Consider the following 14,342-nt stretch of genomic DNA (forward strand, 5'->3'; position numbering starts at 1 on the left):
TTAAAAGGCCCTTTCTAGCTCTACTATTCTATGCTTAAAATATAAATTAAGCCAAATAAATAGTGTAGTAGATCACAGAGGTTTTAAAATTTAAGGACAGAAGTCTTATTTTTGATTTATATATTTCCTTCAAAGCGTCATATAATTCTCTCTCTAAATAGCAGGTGCTCAAGGAAATATCTCTAGATTATAGTTATTTATTTTGCTTTGTATGTCAAGTAAATTCTAACATTGTAACATTAATGAGTTGCTTTCAAAACTCATTATTAATTATAAAGTCTATTTCTTAGCACCTAAATCTTATAAACACAAGTAAATGAATGGGAAACAGTTAAGAAAAAGTGCTGTTCCTTAGTTTTCCTCACTTAGACAGCTTTCCACACTTTAGGTTTCATGAATGATAAAATTTAAGAGCTCAATATGAATCTAGTTTCATGTGCACTAACAGATGTCAGGTTTTCTACCTTAAAATCAGAAAGAAAAGACTTCAAATTGCTGAAGAGAGTCTACCTATATGTAACAATCTATGGCATATATTCCATTGTTAATTGAAAACACATAGTTAACTTGGGGAAGCAACCCTGAAAATGCAGATGGCATAGCGGAAAAAGGTGACATTCTTTTTATAAATTTTAAAGTAGCACACATTACATGAAAAACTCAAGAGTTTACAGGGGGGAAAATGGGCAGGGAAAAAGAAAATTCATATGCACTGTATAGAAGCATGAAACTCTTAATGAAACATATTAAACAGAAACACATGACTTTTGCTAATTCATTTGTACTTTATCCTTCTTTTTAATAGAAATTAAATTAGTCACTTAATGTACATAATGTAGTGTTTGTTTTCCAGTCTGATTGCCTTTCAGCATTTAATTCTGCATCTCTCTTTATAACATGGGAAATGTTATTCAGCATTAATATGTAGTTTCATGAGTGAACAGTGTCAAACATCAACTGTACCTAACAGAGGACAAAGGTATCAGAATTAATTTGTAGCTAACAACATGGAAAAAAAAAAAAACCCCACAGACCCGCAATAATATCAACATGCATTATTAGCCAAGATTCAAAGTTAACCCAACCCATACAGATTTCTTCTAAGCTGAGAGTACACAAGGATGACTTTATCGAGATCCATAGCCATAGTAGTAAGGTTCATCAGGGCGGAATCCATAAGCTGTGGCAGGACGTCCAAGAATGCCAACTGACTGGCCAAAGCCATCCATTCCAAGGCTGAAAAGAGAAAAAGGAATGATAAGTTGTACTGTTCCTCACACAATGTAGGCCAAGAGAAGGCCAGGAATTTTACACCTCCAAGATTCTCTTCCTAGCAGCAAAAGTGTGGCTGTCATTAGGCCTTTTTCTTGTTCTGTGTGTGAGTATGTATGTGTGTATATACACACACACATATATATATACACACACACACATATGAAATATACACAAATATATATGTTGTATATAATATATATTAAATATAGTCATAAAACTGTGTATAATATTTACTTCTAATAATGTCTTAAAAATGTTGGAAACCTCTGTCATCAGGTACTATTCAAGACAAAGAGGAGGACAGATCAGAAAATTCTTAATAAATTAAATTACATTCACATATGGCTTTTATGCCAGAATATGAAAAGATTTTATGTGCTAGCAAGTATCAGTGGTAGGGAATGATAAAACTAAAACTGTAGTAAAATGATTTTTGTTTTTATAATAAGACCATTTTTTTCATATGAAGATATAGTATTGTTAAAAAGGACATGCATTTTGAATTTTAGCTGTAAATTCTCACTCAGGGCCAAATTATACTATAAACCTACAACTGAAAGAATAAGAAGGAATTTTACAACATTTGAGTTAGCAAGATTTGATCTGCAAATTCTTCTGACTCCTCAATTAGAAAAAAACAAATAAATCGTACATGTTTCTTTTGATTGACAGCAAGATAATTATAAATTTTGTTTCAGTTTATTCCTTGGAAATAACAGAAGCCTAAAGATAACTTTCAGAGTTATAAAGATATTTGAAGCATGGGTAAACTTTATTACTTTGAAAATTATTCTTTCATCTACTACTAATTTAAAAGAAAATCTGTTCTCCAAAACACTAAGGATCAGAGAATTATTCAACACTTAGCAAAATGACAAGATATTTATTTTGCCAGGCAAAGATGGCAGCTATAACATGCTCATGCATAGCTCATGCAGTGAATGCTAGTGAGCTTATTTCCAATCAAAGGAAACAATTGATAATGTAGAAACATAGACTTTGAGAAAATACATATATTTAAGTGTTTTAAGATTTGAGAGTATACTAGATGGAAAAATATTTTTTCTGGGCATCCTGGGTGGCTCAGCGGTTTAGTGCTGCCTTCAGCCCAGGGCATGATCCTGGAGACCAGGGATCGAGTCCCACGTTGGGCTCTCTGTATGGAGCCTGCTTCTTCCTCTGCCTGTGTGTCTCTGCCTCTACCTCTCTCTCTCTCTGTGTCGCTCATGAATAAATAAATAAAATCTTTAAGAAAAAAAAAACAAAAATATTTTTTCTGTATCAGAAAAATCACAATATGATTAAAAATTGTATTTACATAGGCACTAACTCTTAACTCAAAATGAGATTAAGTTAAAGCACAAAAGAAGTAATGATTAAAATGTTAAGGTTTTAAATAATTTGTGTATGTATGTGCATGCATGCGTGTGCATGTGTATATTGAGACAGGACTAATTACTAAATGTAAGGAAATATAATGCCTATGGAGTATATTATTCACAGGAATCCACTGCTCAGGAAATGGATCTTCTGAGATATAAGTTTTACGTTAACATTTGGTAGTGAGTCATCCTGAAGAAAAGAAAGTTTTTGGGCTCCTTCTAAAAAAGAAAACAAAAACAAAACCTGCCTATAATTCCTAAAAGTTGGTTGAAATTTTTAAGTCTGAATTTATTTTGAAATGGCAAAATATAAATATTTCCTTTCTACCTTGGTCTCATGGGAAGAAATTTTAATTTTATGATGAAGGGAAACATTGTTCTAGAGGTAGCTTTAAAGAGGTTTTAGAAAGTAATGCAGTCCACAAACTCAGTTTAAAATTAGAGGGAGAGTTGGCAGGTGACATTTTTCTCCTAAAGCACTAAGGTTAACAAATACCCACATATCCAAACTACTTTCAATTATGTAAAGGTTGATTGTACAGTTTATAGGTTTCAACTCCTTTCCTTTTCATCTACTTACTGCCTGCCTTCGGATACTGCTTATACTTTTTAGCATCTCTTCTGAGATGCAGGAGACTTAGGTTAAACTCATGTTAATTTTATCTTCTTTTTCTCAATCTAGAGGCTTTCAGGAACTTGGAAACAAGCAGCACAGAGTAGAAACAAGAAGCGCAAACAAATATGCAAAGGCACCTTAAAAACAGAACATCTCACAAAGGGACCTCACAGCAACAGTACCATAGTTCTAAAAGAAGAAGAGAATCCTCAGAAGGGAAACTGTTAGCCATGTTGGCACAGAACAAGATGTTCCTCAGAGGCAAAGCTAGCAACTAACCCAAGCAATTCCTTGGGGTGATTATCAGGATACTATCAGGAACATCTGACCTTTTTGGCAGGCTTGTCCTCATTGAGGAACAGGCCTTAAAAAAGGTTCTGAGAGTCTGAGGTCATTATACATTCTAACTGCAAAGCTGTATTTTATTTCTATGACCAAAAAGCAAACTTCCGATTATTGTATTCCCATGTGATTTGACAAAAGGTTACGTAAAGGATAAACTTAGACATTATTCAATCTGCCTGATGTACACTGACAGATAGATACTCAGATGTTTTAAAAAAGATTTGTCAGTCACATTGTTGGTAAGAATTTGCACTCCCAAGTCAGTTAAAGTAAGATCGAACCTTGAACTCAAACTGATGAGTTTGAGTTTCTGAGCCTGCAAGTTTACTGTAATGAAGTTCTATTTACTCAGTCGACAGTTCACCCAGAGACATCTGTGTGTTTAGGCCAAATTTTTTGAACTTCCATAGATATCCCTTGGGAAAAAATTTTAAGGGGAAAAATTAGAAACTATTAAAAATCAGTTTTTCTGTAATTATCCATCATGTATCACAGATGAACTTGCTGTTTAAAGAAAAGAATGTCTGAAACATTATAACCAGTTTGCATGGTACTCTGATGTAAGTTGTAGGTCCTTTTGTTTTATGAAAAATCAGCTATATTCACACAGTTAATATCTTTTAAATAAAGTTCACTCTGAAACACAAAAGCTTGATTCTTTAAACTCTCATTTGATTCTAATATAGAGGAGAACTTGGACTTTTCAGGATGCTGAAAGCTGAAGATAGATATTCTTTTGGGATATGTGGACACTTTGGACACTTGCTGTACTTTCACCCTTGGAATCAAGATATAGCCTTATTAATGTTGAATCTAGTTCAAAATGAGGAGAGCCTAACAGTAAGTTTTCCTTTAAACACAAGCAGATAGATTCTTTACATAAGTTCTACAAGAAGGGGATCAAAACTGTGAATATAAAAGGGAATTGTGACAGCAAAAATTGTGCTTTCCTGATCCACTAAGGACTTTGAGGACACAGTAACAAAGGCACTGGCATGCCCTCACTAGGAAACACAAGTACTCAAACAGCTGTGATACACTACTCCTGTCCTTTCCCTGTGTGACCATTCTCCTTCAGATGAAAGTTTGTATATCTGGCTATTTTTATTGGAATTTAACACTGCATGTGTGTCTCCATATGTACATATTTTCTTCCTGGTATTCCTAACCTACATAAAAAGTGGTGTGTACCTCTAGATCAGAATATGCTACTACTAAACCACTTTTTAAAAGAGGACTATGTAGTGTCATTTAACCATCATCCTCAATGTCTAGATATCATTTTTTAGATCTTTAAGTTAGAAAAGCAACAAAATGCAATCTCTTCTTAAAAATGTATATTTCTAGTTAAAAGAAAATGGTTCGGGTTTGTGATGAAAAGACAACCAGGTAAGGCCCCCAAATCTGTCTGCTACTAAATTTTATGTCCCAAGAACAGTGATTTGGGGTACCTAGAAAGGAAAATGACAAATTCTTCATAAGAAAAATAATATATTTAAAATTTAACAACAAACGTAAAACCACATCTAGATTTTATCTTTACCCAAACATTTAGAAATCTAATTAGCATTCAGCAAGCAAGAGACAGGATTTTCTGTAATACTAACAAGGTGTCAAACAAATATTTAATAGCATTCATTGTATTTCTAAACTTGCAATAATTCAGAGGGGGAAAATGAGAAATCCAGGCATGACAAGTGATACTTCACATGCAGCACGTTACAAGGGGAATAGCAGCCAGTAAAGAATCCTCGGCACTCTGAGGCTCCTACTGGCCTTCTATGCCAGGGTTGACATTCCTGTAGAGAGGGAAGAAAATCACCTACCTCTAGCTGTTTGTGAGCCTTAATTAGTGCATATTTGTAAAGCACTTTGAAATCCTTGGATGAAAAGTGCTGCATAAGTGAAAAGTATTATCATTATTTTATTAAAATTTGGTAAAAAGCAACACAAGTCTTTATCTTCTTTGAAATTCCCAAGTCAGCAAAAGGTATGCAGAGTAAATAATGTATATATTAGAGAATGTTACAAAAAAATAAATTATAAATAAATAAATTCAAGCCAAGTTCTCTTATCATAGGTTCACAGAATCTTTGACTTAGAAACATTTTTAGAAATACTCGAGACTACACTTCCATTCATAACATCCTTGACCAGGTCTATTGAATTCTTTACAGAACATCTCCAGAAGTGGGAATTCTCACAAGGCAGTTTGTTCCATTTAAAGGCCTGTTAAACTATTAGAAAGTTCTTTATCTTGATCTGAAATCTATTGGTTCTAGAATTACCCTCTGGAACCACAAAATAAATCAAATCTTCCCTAATATGGCTATTTCACAACTCTCATTTAATCAATCCTCATGATTGATATACTACTCATATATTAGTCTCTAGAATGTTTACCATCTCTTTTGCTCTCTAAAATAACTGATATTTTTCATTGTTTACCTTAAAATGAAGAAGTGAAAATAATGTGTATCTGTACTTATTATGTAGTCTGAAACCAGCATAGAATATAATGAAATCCTGTTTCTGACTCTAATAATGAAGGCTAAAAATGCATTGATCTTAAATTTTTTTAAGGAGTCCTTACCACAAAATGGCTCACATTGAATGTGTATGTGTGTGTGTAGTTGTGTCCAGGTGTATACACAGAGACATACACGAAATTTTCACATTGAATTTCACCTTTTTGGTTTGAGTCTTTCTTTAGGAATTCTATTCACCCTAAGATAACATACTTTATGACAATATATTTATAGAGGGTAGTGATTCTTATTACTACTTATTACCTATCTTTGTGATCCATGGAATAATTCTTTTGGACTTAACATAGGCTAATTTTCTTCAGAGGAAGATTTCCAGAGTGTTATAGAGATGTATGAAATGATCTGATAATAGCTTCCTAGAACAGTTTGTTCTTTTTATCCATTATTCCAATATATTGATCATAGAATCAAAATGAGTTTTATCTTCCTTTCTGAGATTATAAATTGATCAGAGTAATTTCAGCCTAACTATAATTTGTCATGAGAAATTTAGTAATATGAAATTGTAGTAGTGCAATGTAATAGTGATCCTTTTTATCCATCCACCCATCCATTAATCCAAATGGTATATGAGTTCCTACAATGTGTTAAGTAGTTTTGACAGTCAATGTTAAAAAAATGTGGTACTGAGAAGGCAATAAGATATTGTCCTTGACCAGGACTGGAGGCAACTAAACATGGGAAAAAATTCCAATAATAATATGGTGTTGTATTACCCTGGTACATTTATAAATTAATCCAGAAGACTAGAAGAGGGACAGATATTTATTTTTTTTAAATTTTTTTGTTTTTTTTTGGGGGGGGAAAGATATTTAATATAAGGTGAGAGTATATTAGAGGTATACATAAATTGTTACAAAAGAATCTAGGGGGCTAGAAAGTCTTCAAATAAAATATGTTGTGTGTGGTTTTTTTTTTTTTTAAAGATTTATTTATTTATTTATTTGAGAGTGAGTGAGTGAGTGGCACGGAGGGGCAAAGGGAGAGGGAGAGAGAGCCCCAAGCAGACTCTGCGCTGAGCACAGAGCCCGATGTGGGGTTCCATCGCAAGATCCTGCGATCATGATCCCAGTCAAAACCAAGAGTTGGATGCTTAACTGACTATGCCACTCAGGCACATTTAAAAGTAAAAATACTTTTAATGCATCTGTCACTTCCTAACTATACCTACATTTATCTGTATATCCTTTTGCTTTATTTCATAAAGGAGTAAAGACTGTCACTGTCTTATTAATTGCTATATCACTAGCAGCATTGTATCTGACACAGAGTGGGCATTCAAAAAATATTTTATTTTATGAATGGATGAATCTAGAAAGACAAGTAGGACTTCACAAGTGAAGAGAGAGAATTCCTAATGTGGCAGCTTCAGCAAGAGAGAGAGAAGTCGCTGAAGAATAGCAACTGGTTTGTTATGCTTAAATTCTTAGGTTTACGATGAAAGCAAATGGCAAGAGATAAGGCTAGAAGGGGAGGTTAAGATTGGATTTTGAAAGCTCTTCATGTGCTATGCTAACTATATACTTCTGGAGAGTTCTCTGTGGTTTTTAGAAAGGGGACAACTTACTTCTGTGTTTTAGAAAGATAACTATGGTAACTATGGGTGTAAAGAGACAAAAGCATGGAGAACATTTAAGAGAATATCACAGCTGTCCATGTGTGAAGTATTGAGAGCCTGTAGAGGCAATGGAAGAAATAACAATCAAACATGCTATATTTCCTGACAAAAATGGTATTTCTTCTCTTTTGAAATGGTTCTTGTAGTTATACTTTTACCACTTGGGAAATGAGAATGAAGGGAAAGTGTTTCAAAACTGGCTGAAATTTTAGAGGTTAGAATTAATAGGAATGAAACAATTTTGTCCCTTTACTGTGGGAATATGCTTCATCAAATAACTAAGTGGCTGTGGTATTCCATGCAGATGAAATCAGACTGTAGAAGTAGTTTGTCTTTGAATTCAATAGGTAGGGCTGGACTATTCTGGCAGAAGAGAACATTTTTTTTCTTGAAATACTTTTACACAGTAATAAAAGAAGTATAGATAGAATGAGACAATACCGATGAGATAATACCTACCAATACATGTATTATTTTATTTTATTTTATTATTTTTTTAAAATTTACAATACATGTATTATTAGAGATCTAAATGCTTGTAATTTATAAACCAACCACTAGATGGAGAGCTTGTCTTATCACTGAGTGTCATTTACTTTTATAAAGTTTTAAAGCAAGTCTTATCATTTAAACTCTCAGCATATTTAAGTGATAGAATGTGGTTTTCAATGGTTTCTCATTTGGTCAATCTAATCATTTTATAAATTGTGAAATAATTTAGTGAGAGTTAAATAGGAGTATTCACATGCAAAAAAAAATTTTGATTGTGGGGGCCCATGAAAATGACAGAAGATGCTGATCGGCTTGGACACAGAAATATGTAATGCATGTGCATGTTAAGGTACTACTACTACTATATGACAGCTTCTGAAGTTTTCATTGAACTTGTCAGAAGCACCTTTTCTATAAACTTATATGTAATAAATATTTATTTTAGGTTGCTCAAGGTGTTACTTATTGAACTTGAGCCTTTGTATTACTGAGATGAGCACAATTAAGCAGTCTTTTGATAAGCTTTACCAATATATATCAAGTTTAGCTGTTTTTATTCTTAACCTTTTAGTTTAAGTTTTTATTCTTAACCTTTTATATGCATGAGTATCAATTTCCCTTTTATTATGATAAAACTTAATGGCTAATCAATCTTAAAGAATCACATTTTAGTGAAATAAAACCAAGTAATATTTTTCCAAAAATCAAGGGCAAATGATATGAGTAGTAGGAAGTTTTACTTAAAGTATTCATCTAGAATTTATTTAAAAAATATTTTTAAAGACATCTTATTAGTTTTAAGAAGAAATATACCAACTTGGGGATAGAGCCTGTCAATTTAGTTACTATACTAAGATGCTTCAGATAAAAACTAACTTGTAGTAATTATGGAAGAAGCATGCGTAAAATAGTCACTGATTTATTCCAAATGGTAAAGAAATTCCATTTCACTGATGCTCCTCTAATTTCACTTAATTCACACTTCTCTTATAATGCATCTTAATCTGTTTAACCGATCTCCAGGGGCTATTTTAATTATATTTTTTATGTGGAGATGTTATAGTTGGCCCTTTTCATATTATACCATTGCATTAATTTTCTAAATTCCTTTTTATTTTTAAAAATTTTATAGTGTAATTGAGATTCTTCTATTAATTCCAGTTCTTGGGCATCCTAACTCTTAAATGTTTTAACTGACAGTTCAACTTCATGAGTCCTTTCTCTTCATGAGCTTTACAATTTTTATTATGTTCAACTTCTAGTTTCTTTTATTTATTTTTGCCTGTCTTTTGGCCCTTGAACTTGGAAATATTTCTACAGAGAGGTTCTGTATATGCTTATATCAAGGCCCTGGGGATTCCACTATCCTGAAACAATTTTAATAATTTCTTGATTTGGGGTTCCCTGAGTTAGACGAATAACATAAATTCTGAACCTACTCATGCACATGGGAAAGCTTGTGATTTCTCCTTCCCTTGGATGGCTATCCTCCTAACCTAGGACCTTGGGGCAGAAGATAAATTTTAGTCACTTATCTAGTCTGGTGAATTGAGATCATTTAGTCCTTTTTTCAAATATGAAAAAGGCAGCCCACTGAAATTCTAGGCTTTATAGAGGGAACTCAGTTTCATTTTCCTATGCTATATAACCTATACCTAGTTGAATATATTCTTGTGGGTGGTTATTTTGTGTGTGTATGTGTATCACCTGGGGTGTTTATTTTCTTTGTGAATTTGGCCATGAATTATAAATTTTTGTTACATTTTATCAACCTTTTCCATATGTGTATATGGGGAGGGGGGCTTCTAAGTCAACTCAATCTAGCCGGAAGTCCCTTTCATTTTGCTTCTATTATTCTGCTCTGCGAATTCAAGAAAAGGATCTATCAACCTTGTATTCCTGTGACTCAGAACTGGCTTGCTTGAAGAGAACAATGACTTGAGGGAAAAAACTGGACCCATGAGAACATATTTTCTTTTTCCTTATTTGTAGCAAGTAACAGGATAAATACTCTCAAAGGTGCCTAATGAAAGCTGTCAGATGCGATTATCAGGCTAAAGTGAATATTTACTCAAACCTATAATGGTCTCAAACTTTTTATAATAATCTTTTAATGAAAGTATACCATCTAGTCATCCTTAACTTATATTTCTTCAATTAAGTGCAAGGACTTCTTGAAATTGGCAGTTCTATAATATCAAGCAATGCCTCATTTCATACCACCAAATGTTAAGAGAACTTACTGAGCTGCTTAAGTAACCCCTAGGTCAATAAACTGAGTCATTAGCACCTCCTTTGAATAATTGTTTGTCTGTTACTGGTTCAACATTTATATAATCTGTCATAATACCTTGGTTTTTTAAGGTACGAAAATTACTGCTGTAGGCTTAAAGTAGAGAATATAACATAAGTAGCAATGTTTTCACAGTGATAGTTTAACCATACTGTCTGGTACTGAGTGAGTTAAAGCCTGAACACCACAGCTAATTACTATGTAATGCTAACCTTAGTTGCTGGTTCATTTTGAGACTCTTTAAAATATGAACTGTGTATTTTACCCCTATGCACTCTCTTAATGATTTGTTTTTTTAGACTGAAATCACTTCCAGCCATCAGTTATACTCTTGGTCTCTACATATGCACTTCTCCAAGCACAAATATTTCTTTTTCCTATTGGTCTGCCAGCCCTGTCAGAGCAAATTTCACTTTAAACTAAATGCTATGATACTTAAAACCTCTTGGATTACTCAGGCTGCTAGTGTGATCTATGACCTTCCAAGAATGACAGCTGAACTTTCCAATTTGCTTATACTGCTTGGGGAACTAGAAAGCACATGCCAAATAGGAAAATGTTTCTGATGTTGAACAGAGAGAAGTTCTTGTTGGAGGTGGGAGCAGGAGACTATTAAGTACTGAAAAATACTAATAAGAAATGAAAAGAAACTAAACATGCTGCAAAGTCTAAGACCTTGAGCATAATTCAAAAGTTAATATTAGTACTAAAAACTTTTCAGTTCAGTAAAAAATATATATAATGACCCTCAGTTACTGTAATTTAAGCACCATCCAGAATCTTAAAGTGACAATGTATTATCAAAGTGAACAAGATCAAAAGATGGAAGAGAATCTAAAATTATCATGAGTGCTATGCTAAATGGGCTATATCAATTCATCTTTCTTTATGAGACAAAAATCTGACATGCAAACACAATCAGAGTAAATATGGCTACCTAACATGCATGCTACATACCACTCTTTCATAAATGAAAAATTAACATTAAGCTTCTGTTAAAATCTTGTCTTCAAGGTCTTTAAATAAATAGTACAGTTTGGGGATATTTTGATATATTTAAAAAATTTTCACTTTTGTTTAGTACCTAAGAGGTAGATAAGTGTTATTAAAAAAAACAATCTCAAAAAATTCTATTAAATATAAGAAGCTTAATGTAAAGTTTCCATTTATGTCATAGTCTACTTACTCATTTGTCTCAATAATTTTTAGGCTAAAAAATACCAAATGATGGTTGATAATAAGTAAAGACTTATTTTGGTACCTAAAATCAAACCAAGTGATATTTTTCTAAAATTGAGGGCACAAGTAAAGATAATAGAAACTATATTGAAATAAATTAAAATGCATATTTTTAAATGGCTAAGCATGACAGTGTGAAAATTTGATCCAAAATAATATTTATAATATTAAATATAAAACTAAAAGGCACTGCCTTACATTATTATGATATTTTAAACATCTATTTTGGGTAGTGTTATATAAAATACTTCCAGCTGCTAATTCAGCAATTTCAATAATCACTACAGGTCAGATAAATGTTTTGTAGTATATTTGGTGTCCTCTAGAGCATTTGAAATCTCAGTATATTGTAGAATATGATAGCAATTGCATTTGTCACTAGATGAACAGGTACTAAGAAAATTTCTACTCTTAAATTTCATAAGCTCTCTTGTCCTTGAGAATATATTTATTATATTATAGGGCTGCAAAACAAAAACAAAAATAGTTCAATTTCTACTTATGTCTAAGGCTAATTTTATTTATTTTTATTATTTTTATTATTTTTTATAAATTCCCATCAAGTGCCCCCCTCAATGCCTGTCACCCAGTCACCCCCACCCCCACCCACCTTCCTTTCCACCACCCCTCATTGGTTTCCCAGAATTAGGAGTCTCTCACGTTCTGTCTCCCTTTCTGATATTTTCCACTCATTGTTTTCTCCTTTCCCCTTTATTCCCTTTCACTATTTTTTATATTCCCCAAAGGAATGAGACCATATAATGTTTGTCCTTTTCCGAATGACTTATTTAAGGCTAATTTTAGATTGTCAAGATATGGACTGATTGAAGTCATTCTGTTCAACCAAATTGTAGTCTTATGATGAAACAAGGTATTTCTAGATCATCTCCACAGAATAAGGCCAAGCACCCTTTGGAAACACGCTGCATTGATACCAAGCAAATTCAATGTAGATTGGAATGTATATGATACTAACAATTACCTTTCTGACTTTATACCCTATTACCATATTTTTTTTTCCTATTACCATATTTTAAAGTTATTTTCAAAGCAACATAAGAAAACAGGATACTTTTTTTTCCCTTTATCACTGACATGCATGGATATTTCTTCTCCCTTAAGAACTGGAAATTATACTTATTAGCAAAACTAACTTAAGTATGAATTATCAAGAACTCCTGAATTTTATTAAAGTTAGTGGGGTGCAATGACCTGAAAACCAGAATATCTGGATATGATTTCTGTTTCTAATGATATAACTTGTTATAGTCTATATCTGTAACTGTCATAATTTTTTTTGTAAGAATAAAAATAATCACTATCCCTTTTAACAAATGCCTTGAGATTATTATACTTCCAAGTCTCTTACAAGAACAGCACAGACTCATATATTTGGCGTTGTTATTGTTATGACATATGAAAATGATAGACCCTTCCCTAAAAATACTTATGAAATTCTGGCTCCTGTTGTAAAATCTAGACAGTTAAGACATACTCTATCATATTTGGCATGCTTCTTACACATGCTTTCTGTTTGCTTTTATAGGGCTATTACATAATTCATAGAGATTTATGCTTACACATAGGCAACTAATTGTTATTGCACTAAAATAACGCCATGGCCAATCATATCTTCCTTTTACCATACTGAGAGTAGACTGCTTGTACAAATAAGGTTATTCAATCAAAACCCTTCAGATTCTATATCATGATTGATGCAAATGATGCGACACATGTTGGGATGAAAAATACTGGGAATGTCTTTTTACATGCTTCTTTACCTTATTTTATATTCAGTCAGTTTATTTTGAGAGTAGTAAATCAAGGGTAAGGTTTTTGGTTATTCCACACAAATCATCACTTCCCAAACTGCACACATTTCTGTACTCAGGTTTACTGCTGTTTGAAAAGGGCACAGGTCATGCATGTGTGTAGGATAGAGTATTTCATTCTGTGATGTTCATTATCTTGGGGTTGTGCCAACCTGACAACCTGGGACTTATAAGCAAAGCTGGGCAACTATGAGGAGAAATCTTCGGGGAGATGGGAATCCACCAACCATACATTTTTGAGATTATAGACAGTATAGGATTTTAGGCAATATTTCAAACTATCATATAGGTGTATCTGTATTAGTTTTTTTCAAGTATGCAGGACAAGGAAAGATTACAAATTGATTTATTTAAAATGACTACAGTGCCCATTTGAGATGCCAAATAGTACCCTCACCTCAAGACTTCAGGGGAAAAAGTCAAGATGCAACTGTAAGGAATTGTAATAGTTTTCTTTTTCCCCTTAGTGTATACAGAGAACAAATTAAATTACAATAGTCCAATATTTATAAAGTCCTTAAAACCCAGAAAACTTTTTATAAAAACTTTTTGAGACTTTTAAGAATTTCTGGATTTTTACCACCTCAAAAAAGATCTTAGTATGATGTTTGAATGGGGTTTCTTGTATCAATTTGAAAAGATGTAATTTTTATGTTACAGTTGCAATTTAAAGATTAACTTGCCTAACTATGTTCATAGAA

General features: G+C 32.8%; 1 protein-coding gene across 2 annotated transcripts in view; it reads right to left on the bottom strand.

Moving 5' to 3' along the window:
• Positions 1 to 765: 765 nt before the first annotated feature.
• The window catches only part of KIFAP3 (kinesin associated protein 3), a 146,386-nt gene continuing 132,809 nt past the window's right edge, over positions 766 to 14,342 (bottom strand). Inside the window, exons 20-21 of one of the 2 annotated variants that reach the window (XM_026003320.2) lie at positions 5,445 to 5,513; positions 766 to 1,236 (exon numbers count right to left, since the gene is read on the bottom strand). In XM_026003320.2, the coding sequence (XP_025859105.1) occupies positions 5,468 to 5,513 (46 nt within the window). In that variant the 3' untranslated portion in view covers positions 766 to 1,236; positions 5,445 to 5,467. The remainder of the gene's footprint in view (positions 1,237 to 5,444; positions 5,514 to 14,342) is intronic. The other variant, XM_026003319.2, reaches the window with a different exon arrangement.

This window comes from Vulpes vulpes, chromosome 13, assembly GCF_048418805.1.
Source record: "Vulpes vulpes isolate BD-2025 chromosome 13, VulVul3, whole genome shotgun sequence".
Classification (NCBI taxonomy): Eukaryota; Metazoa; Chordata; class Mammalia; order Carnivora; family Canidae; genus Vulpes; species Vulpes vulpes.